General features: G+C 35.1%; 1 protein-coding gene across 6 annotated transcripts in view; it reads left to right on the top strand.

Moving 5' to 3' along the window:
• ERR (estrogen-related receptor) overlaps positions 1 to 11,375 on the top strand; it is a 28,111-nt gene extending 16,736 nt beyond the window's left edge. For 2 of the 6 annotated variants that reach the window (XM_018502507.1, XM_018502504.1), the window contains exons 2-9: positions 6,790 to 6,936; positions 7,733 to 7,876; positions 7,944 to 8,070; positions 8,300 to 8,506; positions 8,655 to 8,699; positions 8,947 to 9,087; positions 9,178 to 9,380; positions 9,713 to 11,375. In XM_018502507.1, coding sequence (XP_018358009.1) covers positions 6,796 to 6,936; positions 7,733 to 7,876; positions 7,944 to 8,070; positions 8,300 to 8,506; positions 8,655 to 8,699; positions 8,947 to 9,087; positions 9,178 to 9,380; positions 9,713 to 10,051 — 1,347 coding nt within the window. In that variant the 5' untranslated portion in view covers positions 6,790 to 6,795 and the 3' untranslated portion in view covers positions 10,052 to 11,375. Of the gene's footprint in view, positions 1 to 6,789; positions 6,937 to 7,732; positions 7,877 to 7,943; positions 8,071 to 8,299; positions 8,507 to 8,654; positions 8,700 to 8,919; positions 9,088 to 9,177; positions 9,381 to 9,712 lie in introns of all 6 variants that reach the window. The other 4 variants (XM_018502508.1, XM_018502510.1, XM_018502509.1 and 1 more) reach the window with 4 other exon arrangements.
• Positions 11,376 to 14,846: the final 3,471 nt, after the last annotated feature.

Below are 14,846 nucleotides of genomic sequence, written 5' to 3'. Positions count from 1 at the left end.
AGTTCAAGCTTAACTTTTACAAGACGAGAAGGCCACTTTAGTGGCGTTGAAACAGTGTCATATTTTGAGAGATACGAAATATAATTAAATAATGAATTGAAGTAAATTTTACTCAAGGAAAAGCTATTATAAGATTTTAAAAACAGATCCCAACCTCTAAAGGTTAACAAAACTTGCGATATCCGATCATTTTCTTCCTCTACAAACATCGTAAGTGAAGTTACAGTCTAGAAAATGAAAGATAGCGAAAGGTTAAATTTTCTTAGATAATTACTGGATTCTCTTAAAGATCTAAAGAGGATCGAAAGGCTTGAATGATTCAACGGCGACAGAAACCGATATTCGCTCGACGGGCTGACTCGGGGTTATTCTCGTTACTGTTTTAATATACTGTGATATTACACGGCCGTGTTATCGCGCTATTTTTATTGGATAAGATCGATGCAAAATCGGAGCGTAATTCCCGCCAAGGCCCCGGCCTTGACCGCGACCCAGGGTCTTCATCCTCGAGGAATCGATCCGCTCTTTTCGCATTCTAATTCCGTAACCACCTACGTACATACCCTCGCGATATTCCGACCGCGTGCGCAAGCGGACAATTATAATAATGCACAGATAACGTCGACTTGTTGCAACCGCGTTGCGAAATATCGACACATTCGCGAATTTCAATGCGACGAAAGCACATGAAAATATAAATCGGTCTGCTCGTTGCAAGATGACCGATTCTTATTTCCAGGATTATTTCCTCTTTCTGATAAAAGAGGGACCGATACATTTAAACTTTGCGTGCAGCCGTTTTCGTGAAACGGAAGAGCTCTATTAGTAACAGATAAAGAACTTCTAGTATATACGAGAGCTTCTCTGGTAGAAATTTCATGCATTTTTTGAGCAGTTACTAAACAGTAATACCAACTTCTGTTTAGTAACTGAGAAGGAAACCTACTTAGGATCAGGGAGTGGATTGTGGATTTTGAAAGGAGGTGAAAATTAACAAAAGTAAGCAAAGGTTACTAGGTATTAATCAATTAAATTTTGAATACTCTAGTGAATTTGCTCACTTTTGTAATTTTCACCTCATTTGAAGATACACAATCGACCCCCAGGATGTAAAATGCTTTGCTTGCAGTTACTGTATACAAAAGTTCCGTAAATCTGAATCCAACATATCAACTGAATAGAAATACATCAAATAATGGACATTAAATTGATAATTAATAAGCAAGCCAACTGCTTATGGAATGGATAGAATAAAACTCTATCAAGTTCTTGTCCATTTCCTACTCAGTATTGGCGCAACTAATGAGAATACAGTAATATTAGATAGTAATTGGAGTAGTAGGTGTCTAGGAAAACGGCATACATTTCTACCAGGGTTCTCCTTGTTTCTGAAAATTGTTTACCGTTATCACGCTTGTTGTAACCACTCGACTGCAACTAAACGAGCTTCACATTGTTCTGAAAATCGTCCACTGTTATGTCAGACGCGCTCATTATGCAATTCCGCGCGAACGCCCGCCGATTTCGATTACAGGCGCGCACAGCGGGCGGGGAGTTAGCGGTGTTATGCGATTGTTATGCGAATTGTGCATTATATCGGCCGATATCGCACCTGGCAACAGATAGGGAGTTGTTTATTGACCGATGTTAATCGCAGCGTATCTTAATTTGTGCAGCGTGGGCGATACCAAGTTCACTTATACCGTCCGATCATTATACCGGTTTGTCCAATTCGTTTCTGTATCAGTGCATCAATCATCTCTCCTATCAACGATCGAGATGAATGCAACAAGAAAGTTCAAGAAACTTTACATAAAAAGGATGATTTTGTTGAAGTATCTAAAAATTTACATAAATAGAGATCTGAAAATAATTTTATTGGACTATTAAAATGATTATGTAAGAAACCGAAGTATTTTGATAAGCAATGTTGCAAAAAATTTCAACATCTTAGCAACTTGATCGTTCTACATAATTATTTCGATGGCCCAACAAATTGCTTTCAGATCTGTATCTATAACTAAATTTTTAAATACTTCAGCAAATTTCCTATATAATTATTTTTATGGCCCAACAAAATTTATTTTAAGATCTGTATCTAAATTGTTAGATACTTCAGCAAAACGATTCTTTCCGTGTAATATTGTAAAAGCCTCGATCTTTCAAAATTAGTTAACTTTTAATTAGTTCTCCTTTTTTAGGTAGACATACAGATCTGAAAATAATTATTGAACCATTAAAATAATTATGTAAGAAACAAGCATTTTAATTAGCAATGTTGCAAAAAGTTTCGACATTATAGCAACTTAATTCTGCATAGTTATTTTGATGGCCCAACAAAATTATTTTCAGATATATGTGTATGCTAAGTTTTTACATACTTCAGTGGAAGCGTTCTTTTTATGAAAAAAACTGACTCGTCTCGACAGTGCGACAAAACGTTTTTATATTTGTACATATCTGCATAAGAATCTTTTAGTCCTCTGGAATTCAATTTCGAGCGGGGAGACTTAATGAAAATCTTTTATGTACTTCATGATTGCGTACGATCTCAGTTCGCAATTAGTCTTCATTTTTCGATCGATCGTGTTGAAATTAACGACGATTTTTCATTCTTAGTCGCGAACTAATAGACTTAGGGTTGCCACAGATCTGGAAAACCGGGAAAACCGGGAAAACCGGGAAAAGTCAGGGGAAAATATAAAAAAGTCTGGAATTTTGTGTGTGTGAATTTTGCTCACAATTTCCTTAAACTGCTCCTATTCCAGATAATTGTTATAATTTTTAAATATTATATCTGACGTTTATAATGAAATATGTTCAAAACTTGCACGCTTTAAACGATTTTAATAAAATAATTAAAATTTATATTGTATTCAGTATTTTTATTTGATCGCTCTTTTTCGTAACTGCATTCTTTTTTCCAATACTAATTAATTTTTTGTTGGCTTGAATTTGCACCCAAAATTTTAGTATGCTATTAAGCCTTTTTTGCGTTGTTTTTAATAATATAGACTAGCTTTTCTACAACTCTTAACTTTAAATGTGTTAAAATTGACATACTTTAAATTGGAAAGTTTTTCTATTTTCATTTAGAAAACCTGGAAAAGTCAGGGAATTTTAAAATTTATTTTCTGTGGCAATCCTGAGATTGAAACTTCTGTTCATTTTCGTTGTTCCGTGTCTTGTCGGTGTTTCTTCGTGCATTCTATCATGTGTTTCTCGATTTCTTAGAATCTCAGGATCTCGATGTAGCTTGTAAAGTTCTAAAATACTTCGTATAAAAAAGTCATTACTTAACTGTCAATTTTAAATCTTTGTTATACAAAAATAGTGGAAAACTTTTATTCCTTTTTCCTTTTTTTTATTTCAAATTTTATTTTATTCTTTAAATCAAGATTGAGTTGAGAATTACTCAGGAAGATGTCAGAGTGGAATTAAATTGAAACCCCGTAGCTTCGGAGGATCTAATTGTTTTTTTTACGTTTAATTGCCGTGATTGGTTTTTTTTAAGCACGTTTAATTTGGACGTTTATACCCAATTTCTTCACTTCCAGATAAGTTGCGAATATTAGACCTTATCCATCAGGAGATATCTTATATCTCCATTGTAATCTGGGAGATCTCCATTGTAATCTCTTGGATAAAGTTATTTAGAAGTGAAGAAATTGGGCATTAGTTCGCTACTTTTTGAGGAAGAGAAGCCGGAGTCTCTTCAATTATATTAATATTCTAAAAGTGGGGTGCTAAGTTGTCGGTAATAGCGTCGGGATCGTGTCGCGTCGCGTCGCGTCGCGTCGGCGCGCAGCGGAACGGGGAGTCACGGACGTATAGGCAGGAAGGTAGGACAGAGGAGGAGATAAAACGAGATAAAACGAGATTGAGAGGCCCAAGGCCGTCGTTGTCGGCCGTTTCCGCCGGCGCTCGGCGTCTAAAATTGCGATGGCGTGGCTCCGCGGCCTTCGCGAACGCGGCAGCTTCTCACTCTCTCGCAGAAAAGTCAAGTTCAAGGCCGGTGTGGTGTATCTCTCTCTCTCTCGATTTCTCTCTCTATCTCTCTCTCTCTCTCTCTCTCTCAGTCTCTCTTGTCTTTCTCATGTCCGCCTTTCGAGCTCTCAATCGAACCTGGCTCGAACGAGGAGGGAGGAGAAACACTTACGCAACCCTTTCCTCCGTATATGCAACCTGTCCCGCTAGAATATATTGGAACAAACGTAGGACCGGTTGCACTGATGTTCCGCACTAAATAAGCTTGCTTTAGCCGTCTCTGTCGGCGACCCTCTTTAGATTTATGCCCGCGACGTGCATGCTGAAGGGAGGTGGCTCCGAGATCATTGGTCTTGGCACTCTTGGCATATTGATATTACGATATGCAAGCTCAGTTCGTAAAAGAAAAAAAAAGAAGAGTGTATACTAAACGGACGTGGGTAGCGATTCACATCGAGTTTTCTGAGTTCCGCGGCGTTTATTCCGTCTCGGTTTCAAGGTTCACTTTGACGATCAGTCACAATTGAATCCATAGGAACGCGAAATGAAATCATGATTGGCTTTTTTTTGTATGCGAAACGCTTCGAGGAAAATCCCGGTTAAATTTCATGAGGATTCGAACACGCCGACGCGAGATTCGAATACGAATCCGGCGTTGATATGCCATATTGGGTTTTGCCGAATGGAAGGGTGTGCGAGTTTGCATCTGAAAAAAAATCAAGTTCAAGGCCGACTAGATGCTGCACCTCGCTCCCTTCCGTCTGCGAGTCTCGCTTTCTGCTGGCACACGACACATGATGCCGAACAGGATGGAAGGAGAGAAAGAGGACTTACGCAATCCTTTCACCGTTACTTTGTTCACCAGCGACCTAATCCAGGACGCAGTTGTTTTGTATTCAGCATTGCCATAGGATTATTTTATTACATCAATTGTTAAATCATACTTTTCTATACATGTTTTTGCTTCTATACTCTCTAAATCTGAATCAGTGGATCATCATTGATATCAGTATCAAGTATGCCACTGGTAATCAGTGAATGAAATGTGAGATCCTTAACCTATCTAATCTTTATTATGTAATCTAACTAACTTTGTTTTAATGCATAAATTCAGTGAATGTAGTATTAGAAGATTGAAATTAACATTAATGCAAATATCAGTATTTTAATAATATGAACCGCTCGATTACTTAACATAACAAATTATCAATATAATGACCGTGAGCGAGCAAAAAAGTTGTTAAATTAACGATAAATTGATCAGTATTTTAATTATTTAATGCTCTCCAACATAATCCTTCCTTTTTTAGTTAAACGTCACTGATTATCCAATATCAAATATATCACTGGGTAATTAGTGATTATCCACTGATTCAGATTTAGAAAATATATATATTTTAACTCTCAATCTGTTTGCGAAAAATTAATTTTTAACAAATTCTTTTTCTTCTCTAAATATTCCAAAAATTGGATGCTAAGGATTTTCTCATAAATTTCTACACGCCGTTAGGCCGGAATCAGAATACACATTCAAGATTGAAATTTGACTTATAAGGACAAAGAAATTTCAGCTTCTTTTGTTTTGATTGATCTAATTTCAATCTTTCAATCTTCAATCTTTTTCTTCTCTAAATATTTCACAGGGGATGCTAAGAATTGTTTGATAAATTTTTACACGCCGTTAGATTGAAATTAGAATACGCATTGAAGATTGAGATTGAAGATTGAAATTTGACTTACGAAGACAAAGAAATTTTAGCCTCTTTTGTTTTGATTGGTCAAATTTCAATCTTTTGATCTTCAATACGTAGTCTGACACTGGCCTTATCCGTTTCAAATTCAAAGTATCTTTTATCACATTTTAATTCTTATTAACTCCAGGTTATTTCGTATCTAGCGTCGTTGAATAGCGTCATTTATATTACGACTGTTAGAAAAATATAGATTTTATGTGTAGAAAAAAGTATATTTTTCTACATATGTTTTTTTTTAATACTTCAACTCGATTTTTTTCTGCGAGAAATTTATTTTTTAATTCTTTTCCTTCTCGTCTAAATATTCTACTGAAAGCTAGGAATTCCTTTATCATTCTCTGTACATACGTTGTTATTCGTTTCGAAGTAAATACTTTATCAAGTTTTTTATTAATCACATGTATATTAATACTGGTTCGTGATTAGCAATTTCTATCTCAAGTGTACTTTGGATTTTATTTCCGATTTCTGTTTTGGATTTTAAATACTAGGGTATCTATGTATACAAGAAATGGATACTTAAACATTTTCAACATATAAACAAAGACAGAAACTAATTTATGTTTTGAACCGAAATTTCATCGAAGTCTTAAACAACGACTAGAATTACTGTCGAGTCGGCAACCGTGTATACCTCAGGTAATCGTATCCCGTGCTCGTGCAAGATAGTGTTTACACGCGATTCGTAACGATAGTGGTTCTCAGTTTTTGCACGAATCCGATTTGCGTGTACTCGATTGCATGTAGGATCCACCGAGGGTGGTCCAAGGGTGAGGAGAGCGTGATCGCCGAGGATATTGGATGGCGGTACCACGAATTCTCTGAAGTCAATTCTAAAAATGCTCGAGGCGTTGGCCGTGCTTAAATATAGCAGACGCAAAAAAGAAGTGCAGCTTTGACTGTAGAGAAAAGGCGACGGGTGATATTTCGTGTATTCTCGCGCTAAGAATCGCTTTTGCTATCGTTGTAACAATAAGGATATCCGCGATCGCGGCTAGCGACGTGCTATTTCGGAAACTATACGTTTCTTTTCCTCGTACTCCGACAGGTCTGCATGATGTCTGACGCTACCATGGAAAGCGTGATCGGGAATAACAGGACAATACCGAACATCAAGCAGGAAATCGATAACCCAACAACGCCCACGCAAAATTATCAAGTGTGTTCGCCAACCACGACTCTTCAGCATCAGGAGGTATTGTTCAGAGAATTTCTCAGCTGCACTTATTTATTATGATTATTGTCTTATTAAGAATATATTGCACATTGTGTTATTATTGTCTTCTTATTTTTGTTTATGTTTCTTCACATTGTATTGTGTCAATCATTACTTCGATATTTCGTCTCATCTTTTTTTTTATCATATTTCTTCATATTATATTATTACTTCAATTATATTTATTTGTATATTTCTTTGCATAGTTCTTTTTTATTCTATATATATTTTATATACATGAGGCGTACCAAGGCAAAAATGCTACAAATGTCATTTTTTAAATTTTTTGGGAAAAAGGAATAACTTATTTTTTCTTGAAACCTCGCTTAAAAAATTCTATAAAAAGATAATAATTAAATATATGTAATAATTAAAGATATGTAATAGAACAATCAATCTCTACAACAATTTCTAATTAAATAATTCTAATTTAAAAAAGTCGTATTAAAAGTTGTTAAAATTTCAAAACATTCTAAGTAAAAATGTCAGTTATACAATGGACAACGTTTTGAGTTGCACTATTCATTTTTTTTGTAACAGCTTTTTACCGCGCCAAATTTATATATATATATATATATATATGTATGTATCACCGAATACTAGTTTTCAATAATTTTGTACTCAAGTACTATCAACTTTACAGAAAAACAGTAACAGACAAAAATTGTTTATTTTCTTCTTGTATATATATATATTTCTTCACATACACATTAACCTTTATCATATTTCTTCACGTTGCTTTATGTTAATCATTATTTTAACCATATATTTTCAGTCAATATGCACGAAATTAGACATTACGGATTACGGCGATAGCAACGGTAATCCTGAGAGTCCGGAGATGCATCATTGTTCTTCGACGACGCAGCTGTTGGGAACTCCAGAGGTGCGTGATCGCATCGCGATAATATTTCTCCGGGTAACGAGTTTATATTAGGGATGATTTATATTTGAACTGTTGTGAAGAATTGTTGTCGTTTCTATAGGACGTGAAGGAAGAAGATCTGTTACCCAGGAGACTTTGCCTTGTCTGCGGTGACGTTGCGAGCGGTTTCCATTACGGGGTTGCCTCGTGCGAGGCATGTAAGGCTTTCTTCAAGAGAACTATACAAGGTAAGCAGGCTTATCGATTTCCGTAACAGGTCGCAATAATTCGTCCAGATAGCACCAAGGACTACGTTAATTTATATATATATATATATATAGAAACGATCTATTACTATATTCCAGATTGTATATTTGGATGCACGTGACCCTTTGTAATTGTAGGTTTGAGGACAGTTGGTGCTATCTGGGACAACAGATCGTGTATATTATGATAAAATAGCTAGTAATTTTACAGGAAATATCGAGTATACTTGTCCAGCGAACAGCGAGTGCGAGATAAACAAACGAAGACGTAAAGCGTGCCAGGCGTGTAGATTTCAGAAATGTTTACGGCAAGGAATGCTGAAGGAAGGCGTGAGATTGGATCGTGTTCGGGGCGGTCGACAAAAGTACAGAAGATCCACGGATCCTTATACTCCGATCAAGAATGCCACACTAGAGGGTACTTGATATCAATATAATTTCATATCTCATATCTACTTTATCATGTAACGAAGAAAGACATCTATTAGAAATAATAATTCCCTCTCTCGAAACACCATTTCTATCATTAACTTTATTCTTCATTACTCAATGTTTCACGTTTCAAGCTAACGTAGCCGACGTAGTGTCGGCAGGTTTTACTGAAACGATAAGTAAGCTATCAAATATAATTGTTACCGTGTATTCCTGTGCGATATGTAATTTGCTTTATTGATCTTTTAATTTAATTTTGATTTTATGATTTATTTATCACATCTCATTGTTTCTTTAATGCTTGTAAACTTTCTTCATTTATAGCGTTAAATTTTCATTATCAGCGTTAAATAATTTAGTAATATTTTATCGTTGTATTTTATGACAATATAAATAAAGAGACACATCGTGTCTCGACTTTTGCAGACAACAAGTTGGTCGAAGCCTTAGCGGCCTGCGAACCGGACATACTTCAAGTGACCAATGCCCCGAGTACACAGGAGGCGGATCAGAGAACCCTCGCACAGCTATCCGATCTCTATGACCGAGAATTAGTCAGCATAATTGGTAATTGTTGAACGCGTGGCTGTATGTTAACAATTAGTTATGCTTGAAATTTTCCTTTGTTTAGTGAATGTTTAATCCATTTTCCTGCAGGTTGGGCCAAGCAGATTCCAGGGTTCACCAATTTAGCGTTGAACGATCAAATGCGGCTTCTGCAAACTACTTGGGCTGAGGTATTAACCTTTACCCTGGCATGGAGAAGTACGCCTAACAATGGCAGATTGAGGTTTGCGCAAGATTTTACATTGGACGAACGACTCGCGCGTGAATGCCATTGTACGGAGCTCTATACGCACGTAAGTAATTTTCTATAAAAGTTTATATTTTCTATAAGTTATGTATCTTAGCATTACTATTAATATTTTTAAATACTATTAAACAGAAAAAAAAATTTGTTTATTATGTTCAGGATAATTTAATAAGATAATAAAGAAAAATTACATGTTGTATACTATTGAAAGTCACATCTCTCACATTCATTTTTCACAAATATACATTTAAAATCGCTTAGAAATAGTTTTTTCAATAACAAAATAGAGAGCTAACGTGATAAATTGCTTTATTGTGTTTACGTTTTTTACGATTTGGCAGTGTGCAGATTCTTACTGTATTGTTTCTTTTTGAACAGTGTATGCAAATCGTCGAGAGAATCCAGCGGTTAGGTTTAACGCGAGAAGAATACTATGTGCTGAAAGCATTGATCCTAGCGAATAGTGACGCTAGATCTGACGAACCCCAGGCGCTGTACCGTTTCCGAGATTCGATATTGAATTCTTTGTCGGATTGTGTGGCGGCGGTGAGACCGGGTCAAGCACTCCGAGCCACGCAAAACATGCTACTAGTACTGCCCAGTCTCAGACAGGCCGATGGGGTCATTAGACGTTTCTGGTCCAATGTGTATAGAATAGGCAAAGTACCAATGAACAAGCTTTTCGAGGAGATGTTGGAGAACGTTTGTTATCGATGAGATACGCTTGATCATCTCAAATTTGATAACTCGATCGCCCATTACCAGGATCATACCGTTGTTTATTGTAAGCTGATGATGTTCACTACCATCGTGTGATGATATATTATTGTACATCATTATTTCGGGCACGTTTTTCGATATGTCGTTGCATTATCGAAGACACCAGTGAGTGTTAGTGCGTGGTAGAAATGGAGTTATCGATCTTTTTTATTTTCTAATAAACTCGTAAATTTTTATTCTTTTTTTCTTTCTTTTTGCGTGCGAGAAGGACGTTAAAAGTGTAAGTTCGGACAGTTTCTTCATCGTTCGTTGTGATTCACGAATCGTTCTAAATGGCAGACATGTGTAGTCTTCGTTCGAAGTATCTAAACTTTCCTTGTCGAGTACCCCATTTACAGGTACAGAAAGAGAGCATGAAAGAAGGATAAAAAAAGGAAAGAAAGAAAAAAAGGAGGGAAAATGTAATTTTTATGTTGGAACATAACAGTACAAGATGCGAGAAGACTTTCAGAGTACTCATTTTAGGATAGGTGTATGTGGAAGCCAATCGATGGCTTTATTACCAAATAAAGTGTTTCCGTTCGATCGTCAAGATCGTAACACTGAATATAGTAATTATAAGATAAGATGTAATAACTGTGGGTGTTTAACATCGTAGCCATGATGATATGATATCATTGATATTAAGAATCAGCAATCAAAATTACTGTTGTTGAATAGCATTTTCTCTATTCTCTTAATCATTGTTTATTTTTATTTTTTTTTTGTTTTATTCACTGTGTATCTTAACAGGAGCGATTGAGATCATCTCCCGTGCGTTACATAAATATATATGTATACATATTGCCTCTTTTGCATTAACCCTTGTAATTATAATAGCTTAAATGTGAAAAGAAACCGAATCATGTTAATCGATCTATTTGTGATAGCTGTATTGAACATCCATAGTTATAGCGATGTAGAGAAAGATATGTCTTTGTATATTATCTTAGAATACATCTTTGTACAATATAAACGACAGATCAAGTTAAAATAGATGCGAGAAGGCGAACGGAAGAAAGATAGCGGGTAGAGAATGTCTAAATTGTTTCTCAATTGGACACGTTGTTTCTACGCAGAAAATTGGGATTTTGTATTTGAAATATATTTTAAGAATTATCGGCTAGATAATTGCCATATTATCATGCTTTTGTTGGCGGTAGAAGTATTTATCCGGTTGTTAAAACGATCGTGTTATGTTATGCCCGTGCCACATAAGAGAAGAAGCAGAAAAATATATTATTGCTAATATATAATTATTAATATTATTTTTATAACACATTACGATCACTATTATTACATTGATATACAATTAATATTATTATTACCATTATTATATTCAGGGATCTTTATTATCTAGTTGTCACTAATTATTATCATTGTTACGAAAATCAGTGAGCATAATATTATCGACACATCTATGCGCGATTATAACATTATACATGCCTTTCACGATAAGAAATTTTTTAAGAAAACTAGAGAGATCTATAGAAAAGAAGTAAGTTTCATGAAGCTTCGTTTGACGATTATCAGTTGCGAGTCTACAGCGGTTTTTATCAATTTCGCTTATAATCACTTCAGTTGTATGGAAGAAGATTATCTAGTTTTTTAGAATTAAGAGCTAGAGTTAATAGTAAGAAGACAAACAATAGATTCAAGTTCAATTCTTTCTCATCTCTTATTTTTTATTTATTCGTATCTTTTTTAATTAGTAAATCATTTTCTCACACAAGACCGAAGTGGCAAAAACCGCATGTGGACCTCGTACTTACATCGTGGGATTATCGTCATGGGTCTAAAGTGCAATAAAATTAGGACACACAGTTCACTTTCTTTAATAACAAAATAATATCTTTCCGCTGTCCCTTAATTGTCCTTATTTTCTGCTCGTAGGCTACGAGCGTCTTTTTCCTTATTCTTTCTGCATTTAAATCTATGGAAAACAATTTGCGGTTCAATCTGGCACTCGTTATTCTTCTTCACGTTTCTCTAGTGATCTATTACTATTTTCTTGATTAACTAACATAAAAAAGAAAAGAAACAGAAACTGTTGCAGTCATATCGAATTTTTTTTTCTATTTAGACATTCGGGCCCAATTTCATTTTCTAGTAAATTATATTGTTTTTTTGAAAATGATAAAAGTTGAAAAGTTATTACTTGGGAAATATAAAGACGTGGAAAAATACTTTTAAAATTACTGATGATGATGTTTAGAATTTTATTATATTTTTGTAGCAGTGTCGCATTACTATTATAAATATACTGCAATGTTGCTATGAAATATTTCTGCAATTCCAACCTTCTTGCAATGACATTGCTGTATTGTTTTGTAGTGTATGGAAATTAATGAAATCCAAAAATGTTTTGCAAAAGACAACTTTAGTTTCAGCAAAAGATAGTATTGAAGTGCAGAAAAAAATATTTCATATATAATTATATAAAATTATATTAAAAAATTGACATATTTTATATACAATTATATATAAAATATTGCCATTTTTTTATATAATTTTATATAATTATATATGAAACATTTTTTATATAAAATATGTCAATTTTTTATATAATTTTTTAAAATATGTCCATATATATAACATTTTTTCCTGGATGAACATTTAATACTAATGTTTTTTTGGACAGTCCTGAAAACACTGAATGTTTTTTTTGTTTGTTACTCGTACATAGTTGTCTGAGTAATGTTTTTCTTTTCTCGTTTGAAAATATGATACATAAACCACAGAATATTCCAGCAATATTGTTGGAACATTCTACGCTCTATGAGCAACACGCTTAGATCGAAAGTTTTTGTAAAAAAATTGCAGAAATGAAGTTTTACTTTGCGGAGAGTTTGTGTTTCCCAGTGTTATGTACATCAACGTATTTGTCGTTTGACTAAAGCTCGTTAAGACTAAAAAAAAAAAGGCTTTTCCCCCAATGACATCTCCGTGTAACGCGATACCGATGTTTTCCTTTGTCTTTCGTTGAGGCTAACGAGCTTTCCCGTTTAACTGTGATATTCGCATTACTGGGCGCATTACATTGCATATTCCACTGTTGCTGGAGTCAATCTATAGAATAAATATTTCTTTTTTCACCTCTTTGTTATATGCGTGTTGAAGGAACCGCAATGGTTTTAAAAATATCCGCTGATCCACGTCCCTCGAAGTTTCCATATATATATTGTCCCAATTTCTTCCACTTGAGAGATAAATGAGGATAATTTTCGCCGATTTCGTCCCGACTTCTTCCTTCCGTTCTTTACGCTAAATTCTGAACAACTTTTTCCTCCGCAAGTTTACGATCAATTACTAACAATCGTGCAACTCCTGTTATTTCATGTCGCAAAGTTACCCCCTCAAGGCCCTCCAATCGTGCCGGCACGATGGACACAGAAAGATTTTAAGGGCGTGCAAGGGCAAATATTTTTGTGTGCGTCGCCTCATCGAAAAAAAGATAGAAAGAGAATGAGAGAGAAGAAAAAAAGCGTCAGGTATTGTTATGTACGCTGCCGGAAGTTTCATACTCTTTCAAGCATTTTTTCTTTGTACATATAATACATGTGTAATCACCGATTCGCCATGGCGGTAGAATCGTAGTCTCAGGGTTGCAAGCAAGCAAACACGATACAAACGATAGGCACATTCAAATAGTTAAGCGAATTTATCTCTGTCAAACATTATAGAAATAGTAAATAAAACGATAGATTTAAACGAGGGGAAAGAATAGGGCGTTAAAACAAAAATGCGATGCGTTATGTAGAAGTTTGCGAGATTACGAAAGGCAGATAATCGTTGTGGAAACGAAAGGGAAGCAAACGCGGCGTGGACGAGGATGGAACTATTATGGATTAATTATTATAAAAGTATAGTTATTGTAAGAGACATTATGGTGCGGAATAATTAGGGATTAGGCTTTTATTTTTTTGTGATGGAAGAAGCACGTCAAATTTTATAAAATTTGCGTTTCGTCGCCGCACAGCTTTGAAACTTTCTGTTTTGAACGGGCGTGATTTGTCAGACGGTGATGTGTTATTTCACATTGAGATCTCGTATTAGAGGGTGGTTAAGATTACGTGTAATTTATTGTGGAAAGACGACTCAAGATATATTGAAGATTCTTTCGCGAGATAAAAAATGTGATGCGACGTGACTCTCTTCTTTCCCGACGTCAGAATAAGGATATGACGATTGTATAGCGCTAATAATACGTGGCTAAGTAAGTTCCTTCGACGGCAGAGATCTTGCCCTTTCGACTTTACGATACGCGAACGTGTCTACACTGACAGTGTATTATATACAGTTCATATAAACGTACGTTTAGTATAAACGTATACGTGCAAGATGTATGGCAGGCGGGCTGCGATTTCGAGATTTTTTTTATATTTGCAGAGCGGACTGTTTGAAGTGCGGATTTGAATGATTTCTCTTCAGGTTTTCCCTTAATTATTGTAATATAAAAATTGTGCAAAATTGTTGAGCTTTTTCAGTTTTTTGTCTTACGAGTCATCACTTTTCCTGTCTCAAGTCCGTCGATGTGATTCGCGTTTGTAAGAGAGATACTGCTTCTACGATGATTATATAAATATGTACGTATAGTTACTTTGTAATTATGACGCGATAGATTATATACATAATTTTTATATGTATGTATGTTGTATGTGTGTGAAAAAGAAAAGAAAGAAAGCGCTATATAATTCGGTATGTATCTGTAAAAAAATGAGGCCGAAGAGATAATATAAATGTATCAATATTG

This window comes from Trachymyrmex cornetzi, unplaced genomic scaffold (genome assembly GCF_001594075.2).
Source record: "Trachymyrmex cornetzi isolate Tcor2-1 unplaced genomic scaffold, Tcor1.1 scaffold147, whole genome shotgun sequence".
NCBI lineage: Eukaryota > Metazoa > Arthropoda > Insecta > Hymenoptera > Formicidae > Trachymyrmex > Trachymyrmex cornetzi.
This window is presented reverse-complemented; position numbering and strand designations above follow the sequence as displayed.